Below are 13,066 nucleotides of genomic sequence, written 5' to 3' on the forward strand. Positions count from 1 at the left end.
CCTCTACTCACCTCCACAGCAAAGCGGAGAACCGTGAGTGCGACGAGACCTCGAGGGACCGACGATCGCCAAGACCGCACGACATCTTTACAACAAGCCCACCGTGTCCTCCACTGGTGAGTGCTTTGGGGTCCGAGAAGCCCCGACCCTGCGCAGCTCCAGCACCCAAGGTCAGCCTCCCTGCATCTCCACGATCTGCGTGGGGCCCTTCTGCTGTTTGCTGTGCACCGCGTTGTTTGGCTACTAGCCGGCTGGCTTGTGGCCTTCTGAACGACGCCCGACGACATCACTGCTGCTGGTCTGGTTGCTCCAGACTGGCCCTTGCTTCCTTCTTTAAGAGAGGCACCCCGGACCCTCCTGGTCCACTCCAGACGCCATTTTAGGTCCACCGCGTGGGCTTGAATTTGCCAAGGCTTTGTTGCCCAATCCTGGGTCCAGCGACGCCGACAGCTTCTATCTTCGTGGGACAGCTCGATCCTCCTTCCTGGTCGCCGACAACGCCTCCTGGTCCGTGAGATCTCCGAGCCCAGCGTCACCCACACGCCTTGTCGAGGTGGCTACCATCCGGTGCCCTCCTGGTGCCCACTGACTACTGGCTAGTAGTCTCGAACTTGGTCCCCTCTGCTTTCAGGTGTCATCTTCCATCGATCCAGGCTTGGATCCACCGAACTTTCTTCACTGGTCGCCTGCCAGCAACTTCTTTCTTCCAGGCTCCTGGTCCGTCAACGAGGATTCCCGACGTCTTTTGAGTCCTATGCAGCTGCAGCCCCTGGGCTAGGTAACTTCGGCATTTTGGTGCCCCAGCATAGCCTCACTATCCAAGGGTCAGAATCTACTTTCGTTTTCTCCCTACCAGGTCGGGTTCGCCCGAGAACACTAACTTTGCAAATTCTAGCTACCATAGACTTTGTCCCGCATCTCGCGTGAGAGTGCACACACTGCACCCGAGTCCCCTGGGTCTCCTAGAAGTAATCTAACGATTCTATAGTCAAGTCCTAGCGATTCCAAAGCCTATTAGTACTGTACTTACCTGCTAGTAATTTCGCATTCCACTTTTCAAGTATATGGTTTTCCGTGCCCCTCGGGCATTTGTATATACTGTGCTAACTTAAGTATTTTTGTAAGTTTTGGTTTGTGCTTAGTACCCTGTCCTCATAAAGAGTACAGGGCTGTTGTGAATCTTAATAAATAACTGTTTATTTTCATAACACTTGTGTGGTGTCCTTTCACTTGGTGTTCAAGGGGTATATGTGGTATAACAGCTGGCTTAACACGCCCTCTCGAGTCGTTAGCCTTAGACTGCTCGTATCCACGCTACTAGGATAGCTGGTCTATAAGGTTGACTTACAACCAATCATCAATAAGGGTTGCTGGACTGATACATAGTGTTCACTAGAATAGTGACCACTGCATATCAGGCCACCTTCTCACATAGGCTCTTGTGGCTGTTTATTGGATACTGTTCATTTTCGATTATCGTCAATATTGGAACTGGAAAAACTGAACAAGGAGTGGAAGAATTTACTTTGAACACCTGTTTTGGATCACATGAGAATATTGATTGACACTATCCTGACAATTACTTGTTCTTTGAATTCTACTCTTTCACTATTTGAATGTACTGTTTATTATTGTAATTGCTCGGGGAGGAAAAGCCTTTTTCATGTAATCCAAATCTGTATAGTGTGGCATTCTGCACCCAATCAAATGGAGAGTAGAACCCTGTGGGTGAGTACTAATCTCCTGACTGGTAACAAAATCCGATTTCCACCAATGCCGGTATCTGCAGTGATGTATGCCTCACAAGCATCTGTACTGTTAATTTTGACCGTGTTTTTCCCTTTAAGTGCTTCCCAAATGTATTAAACCGTGGGAGAGTTGGAGGACATTAACAAGATTTCTAAAGTTTCAATCGATTTTAAAAATGCTGGAGGTCAATATGCAGATGTCTGGATTTCTGTCCTTAAGACTAAGTCAATTTATTTTCAGCTGTGAATGAAGCCACCTGCACATGGAGCGGACAACTTCCTCCTCGTAACTACAAGAACCCAGTCTACTCATGCAAAGTGTTTCTCGGAGGTGTTCCCTGGGATATCACTGAAAGTAAGTTTATGCAAATTGGATTTATACAGAAGCTACATGTTTGGTACACGCTTGTTTGGTCGTCAGTTCAGATAACTGGTGTTTTGTTTCCTAATTTGAATTGGAAGAAATGCAACTGGAATGTGCAACTAGGAAAGGTGTCTGTTTCTGCTTGGGTTGTTGTGACGTGTCGTCGGCACTTGGACACCTTTTGTATCATTGGACAGGTTGGGGGTGAGCCAAGTGGGATAAGATCCCCTGCCTGAATTTGATGCAAGATGTTTGGAGGTGAATGTTTTTGTCTCTTCTGCACCCCAATTTGCACCAATGTATGAAAGTAGGTGGCTATGCAGTTTTGAGTAAAAATTCTCCCTTTCTTTCTCACAGCTGGGCTGATTAACACATTCCGTGTGTTTGGCTCCCTCAGTGTAGAATGGCCCGGTAAGGATGGCAAACACCCCCGCTGCCCTCCTAAAGGTAATATGCCTAAAGGTAATAAAGACATGGTAGGATTATATTTTTCCTTATTCAGAGCACTGAGGGATCCTGGGATATCACTGGTGATGGTAATTTGCTCACTTCTCTTGACACTAATTGTTCTGCACGTTGGTGATTTATTTTTGTTTTTGAGGGTATTGGAGCACTTTTTTTTTCATTTCAGCCTGGCATTCTAAATGAGTTGTGAATATAGTGTAGTCTATCTAAGAAGACTTGGGCCGCATTACAAAGTGCTGTCAATGCACAGGTGCTCTTGCTTTGCAGAATTCCAGACCCTTTGGTCTTTCAGAATGGGCGACTGATACCTACATACAGCACAGAAGCAGTCCGGTACACTACTGTGCACCACAAACTGATGCACTTTGCGTTCCCTGGGAGTGTCACTTGAAAAGGGGCGGGGGATGGAGGGTGCCAGGGACATCCAGGCATTCCTCGTACAGGTGTATAGTACCTGTCTGCGGAGGTATCTGCCTGCCTTTAATGTACAGACCAGGTGCCACCTGCCATGTCAGATTGCAGTGGTAGCTCAAATATGCGTTTTCGGTCTCAATTCTATACAGGCACAATGCAAGCGATAGTTCAAGTTTACCACCGGTTACAAACCTGAGCGCGTCTGAGACCTAAACTAGAGTTGGGCGAGCCAGAGAATTTGAGAACTGTGCTTGAAGACTTGCTCTAAGAGGCAAAGCATGATCCAAGATAGCAAAGTCAATTCTAAACCATCACGAGCAATGCCAATCGGTCTGGCATATAAATAAATGTTTTCATTTGTTTAGTTGCTCAGTAAGTTGTCATTACCTCTAACGTATGCTTTTCACTATAAAGTTGGGTCGCCACTTTGTCAGAATGTTTCATAATAAACGGATCAAACCTATGGAATATGGTATCACTTTTGCCTGTGAGCTGAAAGCCTGTAGCATTTAATGTTTTCTTGATACCGTAACCAATACAGGCCAAAAAGTGTCTAAACTGACAAACCCTTTTAAAATAAATATGCAACCCCTCTCAGTAGGGCCTAACCAGTATAATCTCAATGAAAATCTCCACTGTTGTCAGGGAGTTGCCAACGCTTAATCCCATGCCTGCTACAGTAATCTGGGAGATTACATATCACAAAATACTACAGCACACAACACTATGCAATAACAGCCCATTTTTAATAGGTTAGTGGCTTTATTACATGCTTTTCACAGTAACTAAGCGAGACCTGCTGCCTTTGTCATAACTGCCCTATGGCTTTGAACATAAGCTTTCCCACATGGCAACCATTGGTATCCAGTCCAAAAATTACCAATATATGCCAAATAACATTCCACACTTAAATGGTTAGTGATTAACATATGCTTTTCGTAATAAAGGTCGGGCCTACCGCTTTTATTGGAAACTTCATAATCAACCGATCCATCCTTTAAGCTCCATTGTGTGCTTACCACTCTATTCCACCTTTTCCTGCTTTGAGTGTAAGCCTTGCCAAAAGCCAAAGTGCAGAAGAAGTACTTAATTGTGGTTCTATCAAATCCTTTACTGCAGGCCCCAACCTAGAGCTGGAGTAGTCCTCCGTCCTTTGCCAACTCTGTTGGTCACAGGGTCTAACCGCTGTGCTGTCAAGCCTACCTTAAAGGTGTGGAGGCGGGCCGCAGTCTCTACAAGGCCGTCCCTCCCTCTAGTAAACCGGACAGGCAGTCCACATCGTGGCTGCAACTCATAGCTTCTCCAGTATTAGGGGTGTCTTTCATAGATTCACATGCTTGAATAATTCCCCGTCGTCGAAGTGGGAGTCCCACGGTACATAACATAGTAGTAAGAAGCATATATACATAAATATATACATAATATTTACATGCATACACATAAAATAATATTCCATAATATGTATATTCTTTTCAAAAAATAGTCTTGAAGTACCATAGAACAAAATAGGCCCATAGGAAGCATTCGGGGAGAGCTGACTTTAGTAACATATCCAAGTCAGACCCTCATAAGAAATGCATTTATTGCTTGTACCCGGACCATGAGGGGAGGAGTTGTAAATTTTGTAGGACATTTTCAAATAAGACTTTAAAAGATAGAGACCTGTCTCCTGTGGCTACAGAAGTTGAAGACCTCAGACAATCCTGTCTGATTTAGTGTGTCTTCTCCCCAGTCTGTGACCTCTCGAGCATGGGTCAGTCTGATGTTCCATCTCCATTCCTTAAGAAAAAGAAGCTCGTGGACGCTTCAAAATCAGTCTCCCCACGGGATCTGCCGGCCTCTACGCCTACAGGACTTAGTTCTCTGGTGTCACAGATCCACTCTGTGCCCTAGTCTTCAAAAACGAGCGCCAGCTCGACGACAACGAGATAGTCTAAGTCATGACAACGACAACATCTTGCTCCATGTAGACGACGACAACTGCTTCGTCAACGCTGGTCCAGGAGGCCCAGCCTATTGCTTCCATTATCAAGATCTCGTCGACTGCGAAGAAACCTATCTCGTCGACAACTCAGTCAAAACGCCATTCGTCGACAAAGGCTTTGTCGACTCCTTCAACTTTGACTGCTTCGTCGACTGCCTCCATGCCGTCGACGGCGAGCTCCTCGTCGACTGTAGCTTTGTCGACGTCACACATTTCGTTGACTGCAGCAACACTAACGTAGACGGCAGCGTCGACTACGAAAAGAATGATCTCGTCAAAGACATTGCCATTATCGTCCGCCAGGAAAGTCTACTGCAAAGCACTTGACGACGCCTACGTCGACTGCCTAGTCTACGGCAAAATTTTCACTGGCAACAGCAACTAGCTTCAGTCGTCCTGGCTACTACTGTCAAGCGCCCAGTTCCTTTGGATTTGAGCCCGTTGCAACATCACACAGGTCCACCGCCTCAACTATTTGCATCTGATGATGAGGGTGATAAGGATGGCTACTATGTGGACAATAACTTTAGGGCTGCCAATAGCCCGTCGGAGTTACATAATAAATATCAGGATTATGATGACTATGAGGCGCAAAATTTGCATATCTCGGCTCCAAAAGATTTGCATGATGAACAGGATGTTCCTATGGCGCAGTTGCCTCTGTCATTGATCTCCAATCTGCAACACATGCTCTGACTACAATAGTAGTTTCCCACCTTCCACGCTGGCTTCTCCGGCGCCCGCATCCACACAGCCATCTGTTTCTCTTACACCAGTCCAATCACCCATTCCACAGCGTACAATTCAGGTGGATACTGTCAATAATACGGACACAGACCCAGATGATGACGCTGCAATGGCAGATTGGGACAATTACCAGGTGCACACTTAGTCGCCTCCACCTGCTTCTGCTCTGGCGTCTCCTCCAGTTGACATTGGAGTTTTCCGTCTTTTTTTTTTTTTTTTTTGAAAACCTTTATTGAGCATCAAATCAGAACAAATACGGGCCTACAACCGTCCGGCCGGCCACGGAAACAGTAAAGCACCAATGCAACGTTACGGCGACACAGTAATATCTCTCATTGAAGCAAGCAGTAAAAAGGTTACACTGTAGTTACCGCATTACCATGTCTCGGAATCAGTGAAGGTTAATTTTAAAAGTTTTCATCGCTACCATTAAGAGCAGGTCATATTTCTCCGTACTAATACAATTAAAAGGAAAGAAACGAGGTCCGTGTAGGTGGGACTCACTATAGACACCTGTTCGAGGCATGTGGGCTGCTGAATTCATATCTGTGCATAGTCCGCCACCTAGTGTTGGGTCCGGATGATTGCACATTGTTGTCCTGGAAGAGTCTTCGAAGTATCACGAGATAGGTGGCTCCTCCCCTGGACTACAGTGCGCATGGGCATCGCCTCCATCCCCAGATTGTTTTTTTCCGCCATAGGGTTCGGATGTGTTTTCGGTTCCCTCCTTCGGAACCGATAGTTGTTCGATTTCACTTGAGACCAAAAGGTCTTTAGGCTGGGCGTCGGTATAGTTGCGTTCGGGTTCTCTTACTGACTCTCAGCTCCTATCTCCTACTGCCCTTCCACGTGCTTCGACGCGGACGGGCCTACACTACCGCATTTGCGATGGAGCGGACTCCATTCAAGAAGTGTCCGCTATGTCACTCGAAATATTCGCACCTCGACGTGCACCCTGTGTGCAACACATGCTTGTCACCGGATCACCGTGAAGACACCTGCATGGCGTGTTCAAAGTTTAGGAGTAAGAAAACTTTGAAGATTCGCCGGGCTAATCGACTCCAGGCACAGTTGTCGGCTTCGGCACCCCCACCTGATGACATCTTTCAGGAATCGATCGAGGAGGAGGCCGACGTGCAAGAGTCGGACTCTGGCCCCGCGTCCGAGGAAGAGGCCTACGACGCGGACGAGGAGGCCTGCGACGAAGTCTCCGGTGAGGTAGGGGACGACGAACTGATTTGTGCCGCGATGGGAGATAGCTCAGAGGAAGAGCATCCCCAAACGGACTCTGGGGTTTCCCCCCGTTATACGGCCCAGGTCGAGGGATCGCCTTCGGGCCTTACCCGAGATCTTACTATAAGTCCTACGTCCCCGCCTCCGGGCCCGGTCACGGACATTTCTGGCAAGAAAACGAAAGTGAAGGCAACCGGTTCCGCACCCTCGGATGCGAAAACGAAACCGAAACTGGCGTTGGTGAAGAAGGTTCTGGAGGCGTCAACTTCCACGAAACCCAAAATGGCCGACTCGAAGAGCCACGCCAAGATGGCCGACCACAAGAGCCGCGCCAAAATGGCCGACCCGAAGTCTTCTGGGTCGGCACCGAAGGTGAAGACTTCCGACGCGGCTGCGTCGGCGCCGAGAGGGGTTGCGGACCCGAAGACGGCTTCGAAGAAGCGTCACGCTGACGGTGCGACAGGCCAGGGGGCGTCGGCACCGAAGAAGAGGCCTGACGACGACCGGGCTCTCGGAGGCGAAGAGTCGCTCGAGACGGTTCAGCCCTCGGCATCCCTTACTAAGAAGGTGGGAGAATCCTTGAAGCGGATCCGACAGTCCACTGTGGTTCCCAGCCAGGACACTGTCGTGCCTAGGCCCACGCCGAAGCCTGCCAAGGAACAAACGCCCATCCGTTTTACCCTTCCTCCCAAGTCGGCGCCGAAGGCCTTCGCGCCTAAGCAGAGCGGACATTCTCAGGAAGTATTGACGCCGAAGGCTGCCTTGGTGGTATCGAAGCTTCGGCTCCAACCCCTCGCGGTGGAGGAACGTCGAGAGGTGACGATCGACGCCAACACCGGAAAATTGTCGCTCCTCAAACGGAAGATTACGTCGGAGCCGCCATTGGAACCTTTTAGGATTCCACTTAAGAGCAAAAAGTACTCTGCGGACTCTTCGGCTCTGATGGAACCTCTGTCTCCACAAGCCATGGAACGCTCGCCGGCCCATTCCCCAGTGCCTGACGTGGACGAGGAGAATGACGAGTACAACTATCCTGCGTACTCGGATCCGGACGAGGAGCAGGTGCCCTGGACGGCAGGAGGCGACACCGACGACCTGCAGTCAGGTCAGGACACTCATCTTTTCGCCACGAAGACGTCCCCGACGGAGGACTCGGCGGCGTTTAATGCATTAATAGAGAGAGCTGCAGCGAACCATGACGTCGAACTGCACTCAGACCCTGTGGATGCGGACTTCTTGGTCGACACCTTCTCGGTAGCCGAAAAGCAGGTCAAGACGCTACCTATGCTCAAAGGGGTGCTGAAGCATGCACAGGAGGTATTCAAGGAGCCCACCCGGGCGCGGGTGGTCAATCCTCGCATCGACAGGAAGTATAAGGCGGCGCCCACGGATCCCACGTATATTAAGGGACATTTGCCATTGGACTCCCTGGTGGTGTCCAACGCTCGGAAGAGGGCGAATTCGCAGTCTACTGGTGATGCTCCTCCCCCAGACAAAGAGTCGAAGATCTTTGAGGCATCAGGCAAACGCATTGCTGCACAGGCAGCAAACATCTGGAGGATCTCTAACACTCAAGCCCTGCTTGCCCGTTATGATAGGGCCCATTATGACACGTTAGAGGCCATCCTACAACATTTGCCTGACCAATACAAGGAGGCGGGGGAGATGCTCATTCAGGAGGGTAAACTTATTACTAATGCATCCATTAAATGTGCCCTAGATGTAGCAGACACTGCCTCCAGGGCTATCAATACAAGCGTATTACTCAGACGCCATGCCTGGCTTCGAATTTCTGGGTTCAAGCCCGACATACAAACCACATTACTGGGTCAGGCGGTGAATCCTGACCATCTGTTCGGCCCTGAGGTGGATGCCTCCCTAGAAAAAATGAAGAAAGATACCGAAACTGCCAAGTCTATGGGGGCTTTACAAAGTCAGCAGTTTCGGGGTGGTTCTTTTCGCCGCTCCAATTCAAGAGGCACCTCAAGAGGCCAGGCACCCCAGACCACGCAGTACTACAAGGGTAACACCCAGTCCTCGTATAACAACAACAAGGGCAGGGGTGGCTACAGAGGCAATAACATCAAGGGCAGAGGACGTGGAAACAACGCCTCCAGGTCCACCGCCTCCAACAAGCAGTGACGTCTTGTCACTTCCCCCCGATCACACAACACCTGTCGGGGGGAGACTACAGCAGTTCCTGCCGGCGTGGAGGTCCATCACCACGGACAGGTGGGTGAGGTCTCTTATCCAGTACGGGTACTGTCTAGAACTTGCGTCCAATCCACCGGACATACCACCAAGAGGCCGTGCTATGTCCGACGAGCACTTGACCTTGTTGCAGCAAGAAGTACTAATCATGCTGCAAAAAGGGGCGATAGAGCTCGTTCCATTGCAAGAACGGGGAACAGGGGTTTACTCCCTGTATTTTCTAATCCCCAAAAAGGACGGATCACTCAGGCCGATCCTGGACCTCAGGCCCCTGAACTGGTACATCAACTCAGAGCACTTCCATATGCTCACATTGCAGCAGGTGCTTCCCCTGCTTCAACAGGGGGACTTCCTAGCAACGCTGGATCTGAAGGATGCATATTTCCATATTCCCCTGCATCCTTCACACAGGAAGTATCTCAGATTCAAGATCTTAGACCAGCATTACCAGTTCAGAGTCCTGCCGTTCGGGGTCACCACGGCACCGAGAGTTTTCACCAAATGCCTAGCGACTGTAGCAGCGCATCTCCGTCGCCAGCACGTCCATGTCTTCCCATACCTAGACGACTGGCTTATTCAGGCAAAGACGGAACAGCAGTGCGTAGACCACGTGTCACGCACCATTCACCTCCTGCACGATCTGGGATTCTCTCTGAACTACCCAAAGTCCCATCTCCAGCCCGCCCACGTGCGACAGTATCTGGGCGCGACGATCGATACTATGGCGGCCACTGCGCAGCCGAGTTCAGTGAGAATCGCCGGTATCCAGGCGCTGATCCAACGATTCAGACCCCAGACCTCGCTTCCAGCGAGGGTGTTCATGCAGTTGATAGGCATGATGGCCTCCTGCATCTCCATTGTCCCGCACGCGAGACTACATATGCGTCCGCTTCAGGAGTGCCTGGCACGTCAGTGGACTCAGGCTCATGGGCAACTGACAGACCTAGTGTTGGTGAGCGGTCGGGCGTACAACTCTCTGCATTGGTGGAACCCACAAAACCTTTGCAAGGGCCGACCATTCCAAGAGCCTGTCCCACAGATCATCCTGACAACGGACGCCTCTCTCCAGGGATGGGGAGCGCATGTACTCCATTACACGGTGCAGGGACTATGGACACTTCAGCAGAGGAAGATGCACATCAATGTGTTGGAACTGATGGCAATCTTCATGGCCTTAAAGGCGTTCAAAGTACATCTGTGCAACAAGGTCGTGTTGATCCGGACGGACAACATGACGGCCATGTACTACATCCAGAAGCAAGGGGGGACACACTCTCCACAGCTGTCTCATCTGGCTCAGAGCATGTGGAAGTGGGCCATTCAGAGGAACATCTTCCTCATGGCAGAACATCTCCCAGGCAAGGACAACCAGATGGCGGATCTGCTCAGCAGGCACAGCCATCAGATGCACGAGTGGGAGTTACATCCATCAGTACTCCAACCGTACTTCCAAAGGTGGGGTCATCCAGAGATAGACCTGTTCGCCACAAAGGAGAACGCAAAATGCCAAAGCTTCGCCGCCAGGTTCCCACACCCCCAATCACAGGGCAATGCGATGTGGATGAACTGGTCAGGCAGATTTGCGTACGCTTTTCCCCCAGCGCCTCTGATACCGCTGGTGGCACGCAAGCTCAGGCAACACTCGATGACGCTCATCCTGGTTGCTCCAACGTGGGCTCGCCAACCATGGTACACCACGTTTCTGGAACTCTCCGTGGTACCGCATCAACGGCTTCATCTCACTCCCAGCCTTTTGACGCAGAGCCATGGCGACATTCAGCACCCAGATCCGCAACAGCTCAACCTGGCGATCTGGCTCCTGAGGTCCTAGAGTTCGGCTATCTCAATCTTCCTCCCGACTGCATGGACATCATTCGGGAGGCGAGAAAGCCCACTACTAGAGCTTGCTATGCGGCTAAATGGAAGAGGTTTGTCGTCTACTGCGTGGAGCACAGCATTGACCCGCTAGACGCTTCCATTCAAAACATCATATGCTACCTCTTTCACCTGTATCGGTGTAATCTAGCGTACTCTTCCATCCGCATTCACCTGTCGGCTATGGCAGCATACCTCCAAAATAGACAACACCTGTCACTCTTTAAGGTCCCTGCTATCAAGGCTTTTCTGGAAGGGCTCAAAAGAGTCATTCCACCAAGGACTCCACCAGCTCCAGAATGGAACCTCAATGTGGTTCTCACAAGGCTGATGGGTCCTCCCTTTGAGCCACTACACTCTTGCGAGCTGCAGTTTTTGACCTGGAAGGTGGCGTTCTTGGTAGCAATCACATCGCTACGGAGGGTGAGCGAGCTGCAGGCGCTCACCATCCAAGAACCTTTCTTCCAGGTACATGCCAACAGGATAGTGCTCCGCACTAACCCTAAGTTCTTACCCAAAGTGGTCTCGCAGTTTCACATAAACCAAACAATTGAATTGCCGGTGTTCTTCCAAAACCCAGAGACGCTGGCGGAGCGAATGCTCCACACACTTGATGTGAAAAGAGCCTTGATGTATTATGTGGACAGGACAAAAGATTTCCGCAAAACCAAACAACTCTTTGTTGCTTTTGCCACACAACACAAGGGAAATGCAATCTCCAAAGCAGGAATAGCTAGATGGGTAGTAAAGTGCATTCAGATATGCTACGCTAAAGCTAAGCGCACTCTCACTATTCCACCGAGGGCCCACTCCACTAGGAAGCTGGGGGCCTCTATGGCATTCTTAGGTAACATTCCCTTAGAAGACATCTGTAGAGCAGCCACATGGTCTACCACTCATACTTTCACCAAGCACTACTGTGTAGACGTGCATTCAAAACAACAGGCAGCTGTTGGTCAGGCTGTTCTAAAAACGCTTTTTCAGACTGCTGCAGCTGGCACGGGCGGCCGCCGCTAATGGAGGGACTGCTATGTATTCTATGCACAGATATGAATTCAGCAGCCCACATGCCTCGAACTGCAAATGCTACTTACCAGTATGCATCTGTTCTTGGCATGTAGGGCTGCTGACATTCATATCGCCCACCCTCCTCCCCGGCGCCTGTAGCAGCTGCAGTATGTATTCATATACACACATATGCTCATAGCATGGTCATCACTCACTTCTTCACTCCATCTCTGCCTATGGCTAAAAACAATCTGGGGATGGAGGCGATGCCCATGCGCACTGTAGTCCAGGGGAGGAGCCACCTATCTCGTGATACTTCGAAGACTCTTCCAGGACAACAATGTGCAATCATCCGGACCCAACACTAGGTGGCGGACTATGCACAGATATGAATGTCAGCAGCCCTACATGCCAAGAACAGATGCATACTGGTAAGTAGCATTTGCATTACCAATCAGCACAGTTCACAGCATGCTGGTCCCAACCAGAGGATGGCCACAAAGTATACTCACCCCTAAAGAGGACGCAACATCCCAACTAATACCACGCTACCACCCATCCCCCAATATGCCTAACACGGGCCAAGAAGAAAGAGAAAGCATATAATAGCAAAAAAAGGCACCATAGAAAGAAACATGAACTAAAAATTACCCCCCCACCCTACACACATGCAGAGGCTACGGTGCGTAGGTCAGCCCTCAAGGCGGACAGGGCGCTCAGGATATCACATAGCCGCAATGGCGCCGAGGGGAGAAAGGGCGCAGCATTGTCCTCCAGTCGGTGCAAGTGTGTGCAGTGTCGCGCCGCCGGTCGATAGCTCTCCTTGCCAGCATTCCCAATTAGCTCCAGCTGGTTCATGATGAAGTGAGCCCAGACGGGGGGGGGGGGGGGGGTGCAGGGCAATAGTTACTATCACCCCCGCAGCAATGCTGTAACAGACCCAGTCCCGGGTGTTTACCTGCGGGGAATGAAGGCAGGCGGCAAGATGGCGCTCGTCCCAGCCCTGCAGCGAAACAG

The 13,066-nt window shown here is 50.3% G+C and overlaps 1 protein-coding gene across 7 annotated transcripts in view; it reads left to right on the forward strand.

The window, feature by feature from the left end:
- The window catches only part of CPEB1 (cytoplasmic polyadenylation element binding protein 1), a 443,269-nt gene that overhangs the window by 352,452 nt on the left and 77,751 nt on the right, over positions 1–13,066 (forward strand). For 4 of the 7 annotated variants that reach the window (XM_086959196.1, XM_086959197.1, XM_086959195.1 and 1 more), the window contains 2 exons: positions 1,990–2,103; positions 2,470–2,574. In XM_086959196.1, the coding sequence (XP_086815322.1) occupies positions 1,990–2,103; positions 2,470–2,574 (219 nt within the window). The remainder of the gene's footprint in view (positions 1–1,989; positions 2,104–2,469; positions 2,575–13,066) is intronic. The other 3 variants (XM_086959198.1, XM_086959200.1, XM_086959202.1) reach the window with 1 other exon arrangement.

This window comes from Lissotriton vulgaris, chromosome 2_2 (genome assembly GCF_964263255.1).
Source record: "Lissotriton vulgaris chromosome 2_2, aLisVul1.2, whole genome shotgun sequence".
Taxonomy (NCBI): domain Eukaryota; kingdom Metazoa; phylum Chordata; class Amphibia; order Caudata; family Salamandridae; genus Lissotriton; species Lissotriton vulgaris.